This window comes from Fukomys damarensis, unplaced genomic scaffold (genome assembly GCF_012274545.1).
Source record: "Fukomys damarensis isolate Sample0158 unplaced genomic scaffold, DMR_v1.0_HiC HiC_scaffold_34, whole genome shotgun sequence".
Classification (NCBI taxonomy): domain Eukaryota; kingdom Metazoa; phylum Chordata; class Mammalia; order Rodentia; family Bathyergidae; genus Fukomys; species Fukomys damarensis.
In genome coordinates, this window is record NW_022900946.1 from 24,570,309 (window position 1) to 24,573,607 (window position 3,299).

At 47.0% G+C, this 3,299-nt stretch overlaps 1 protein-coding gene across 1 annotated transcript in view; it reads left to right on the top strand.

The window, feature by feature from the left end:
* The window catches only part of Dgcr2 (DiGeorge syndrome critical region gene 2), an 81,025-nt gene that overhangs the window by 70,221 nt on the left and 7,505 nt on the right, over positions 1-3,299 (top strand). The window contains exon 7 of the mRNA XM_033758701.1: positions 458-661. Within this exon, the coding sequence (XP_033614592.1) occupies positions 458-661 (204 nt within the window). The remainder of the gene's footprint in view (positions 1-457; positions 662-3,299) is intronic.

Consider the following 3,299-nt stretch of genomic DNA (forward strand, 5'->3'; position numbering starts at 1 on the left):
TTTTTTTTTTTTTTTTTTTTTTTTTAATTATTATTCTGACACAGGATCTTGCTAAGTCACTGAGTTGTCCAGGCTGTGTTTGAACCTGTGAACTTCTTGCCTTAGTCCCCTAGAGTGCTGTGCCTGTGGGCGAGTGCACTACGGCATCTTAGTATTGGATTAAAAGCAAAGCTTCTGTAGGGACCTTCACCTTGGAGTGTGGCATTCTTCTTTGTTTCGGTCCTCTGAGCGCCATGGACTGTTTACCCTGGCTGGCCGTGGTTGGTTGTCACAGCATTTTAGACAGGCCTCTTAGACCACCACTGCTGTTAGACAGTCACCCCTACACAGTGTGGCAGCATAAGGAAAACCAGACAAAATCTGCCTAACGTTTTACATGCTCTATCCCCTAAGGCCCAGTGGCGTGGACCAGGGTTCCCTTTGCTGGTACATCTGTGCACATATGTGCTCGTTGCAGGTCAAACGTGTGTCGACATCAAGGACAATGTGGTGGATGAAGGCTTTTACTTCACCCCTAAAGGGGATGATCCATGCTTGAGCTGCACCTGCCATGGAGGGGAGCCTGAGATGTGTGTGGCCGCCCTCTGCGAGGGTCCCCAGGGCTGTCAGCAGTACCGCAAGGAGCCTAAGGAGTGCTGCAAGTTCATGTGTCTGGACCCAGGTGAGACTCTTGATAGTGGATGGGGAGCAGTATCTACCTTCGGAACCAGAAGCTAGATGTCCTGTGTATATATGTGGTACTGGGGATCGAACCCAGGACCTGTTGCATGCTAGGCAAGCCCTGTAGTGCTGATCTACCATCCTCTTTATTTTGATTCTGGGTATTGCATATTTGTACTGGCTAAACTTGCCATCTTCCTGCCTCAGCCTCTTGAATAGCTGGGGTGACAGGCATTACAAGATTACAAGCCACCATCCCCAGCCCAGATGTCCTTTTGCTTCCTCAGTCGTGGGGATTGAGATCTCATGACAGTGTCTGTTCACAGAGTTGTCATAGAAACTTGGGTGGCTGGCTTTTCCAGCTAGTGTGTCCTGTGCATCCTGGCCCTGTAGCTGCCACTCTTCACATTGCCTCATTCCCACTCTCAAGTAACAGATATTCACAAATGAATTTAACTTTGAGTGTGGCTCACTGTTTACAAATTAGCTCAACTTGTTACCTTCAAACCTTTCTACTTTCTTTTTAAGTCTAGAGCTAGACTTCTAATATGTATAAACATTTGAGCTCTTCCTCTGTTATGATGGGGCTTGGGTCATCAGGTTTTACTGATAGAACCTTTAAGGGAAGGGTTAAATATTACCTTCGGTTTTAAGATGAAACTCCTCACCATTAGGTGGTGCTTTAAGGCAGATCCAATCTGGTTTTGAAATGACCTTCCACTTACTACGAGAGCAGCCCAAGGTGGCCTGCTCCCTAGGCTCATTGACACATATGGAACACTGCATAGGATGATTCATTACCATACACCAGTGCTGCAGCAATTCCGTGTGAGTTCAGGTCTCATGAGAAGTATGAATAAAAAGCGTGTAGTTGTTTCTTGGGTGCCACAAAGTGAAGACTTGTGGGAGCCTATGGGTATGTGGACCCCACAGACTAGCAGGCGTGGAAGCCATCTCAGCTGGTGTGTGAGGCCATGACACAGCTTTCCCTGAGTGGAGTGTGTCGGGGTTCCTCACCCCAAGAGGCTGCTAGGTGGGAGAATAGAGCCACCCTTCAGAAGCTGTGACTGATGCCAGGCAGAACTGGGCACTGTGACACATGTGCCGTCGGATGTGTGCAGCTGACTGTAGTATGTGCAGCCAGCCACCGGGCAACAGAGAGCTTGAGATCAGTGAGGACAGTACTGATCACTGTCTCCAGATAAGCACTTTGCTATTTGGAAAAGGGTTATCCCTACAGGATCGTAAAAAGCACTGACTGAGTGCTTAGTAAGTTCTTGTGCCCCTTGACAAATTACTCCACCTCTCTAGCTGTTACCTTCTGTAGGAGTCAAATTCTTGCTTTTTATAGGCCATGTTGTCTGGACTCCTAGTTCCTTTTCTCAGAAATCTCTCAGTATTTCTCTGCCACTCTGTCTAGGCCTTATAAAGATGACAGGATAGGCTGGGCGTGGTGGTGCACTCCTGAAATCCCAGCACTTGGATGGCTGAGGCAGAAGAATCACTGCAAGTTTGAGCTACATAGTGAATTCAGAGCCAGCCTGAACTTCACAGTGAGACCCTATCTTTAAAAAAAAAAAAAATCAGCCCAAAGGTTCTGTGGGCCACTTTCCTGTACAGGTGGAATAACAGCCAAACCTGCTCCATCTGTGATACAGCCAAGCTTCCTTGGCCTCCTGACTCACAGAGGCCCTCTTGGGAAGTACAGTACCCTTCCACTGAAGTTGGAGGCTCTGGGAATAGGCGCTCAGGTATTGGCCTTCAGTGCCCCATTCAACAAGACCAGGGTGTCTGCTCTCCCAGCTTGTTCAGTGTTTACTCGGGGTCAGAGCCATTGCCTAAAGTCAGGAAGAAGCTGGGCATGGCGGTGCACGCCTGTAATCTCAGCACTTCAGTGGCTGAGGCAGGAGGATCACCGCGACTTTGAGGCCAGCCTGGGCTACGTAGCAATTACAGACTGAACTGCCTAGCTTCACCTTGTCTAAAAAAACCAAACAAACAAACAAAAAACCTTAAATATGCCAGGGATGTAGTTCAGTGGTGTGGTGCCGTGCCTGCCTGAGTTCAATTCTTGGTCCTAGAAAAAAAATTTTTTTAAGTCAGAAAATGAAATAGCATTCAGATCAGAGGAGAAGAAATGAAACCATTGCTTTTTATAGGTAATGTGATTGCATAAAATATCCCAGAGATGGGACTGGGGATGTAGCTCAGTGGTGCTGAGCCTGCCTGGCAACTGCAAGGTCCTGAGTTCGATTCCAGTTACCAAAGAAATGAGTATGGTACATCCACTTGGGCTGGGCAGTGTAGCTCAGTGGCATGGCGCCTACCTGGCAGACATACCTGGTATGTCTGGACCAGCCTACCTGGTCCTGCATCCAGTACCAAAAAAATATCCTAGAGAATCCACAGGAAAATTATCTGAACTAACAAGTATGTTTAGCAAGTTCTTCAGATGTGGTCACAATACCAAAACCCATTGTGTTAATGTATACTGCCTGTAACAGTTGAGAATTGAAATTTTAGGGCCGGGATTTAGCTCAGCGGTTCAGTGGCCTGCCTTGCAAGCACAAGGACCTGAGTTCAATCCCCGGTACCAAAAAAAAAAAAAAAAAAAAAAAAAAAATTTAAAAAAAAAAAAG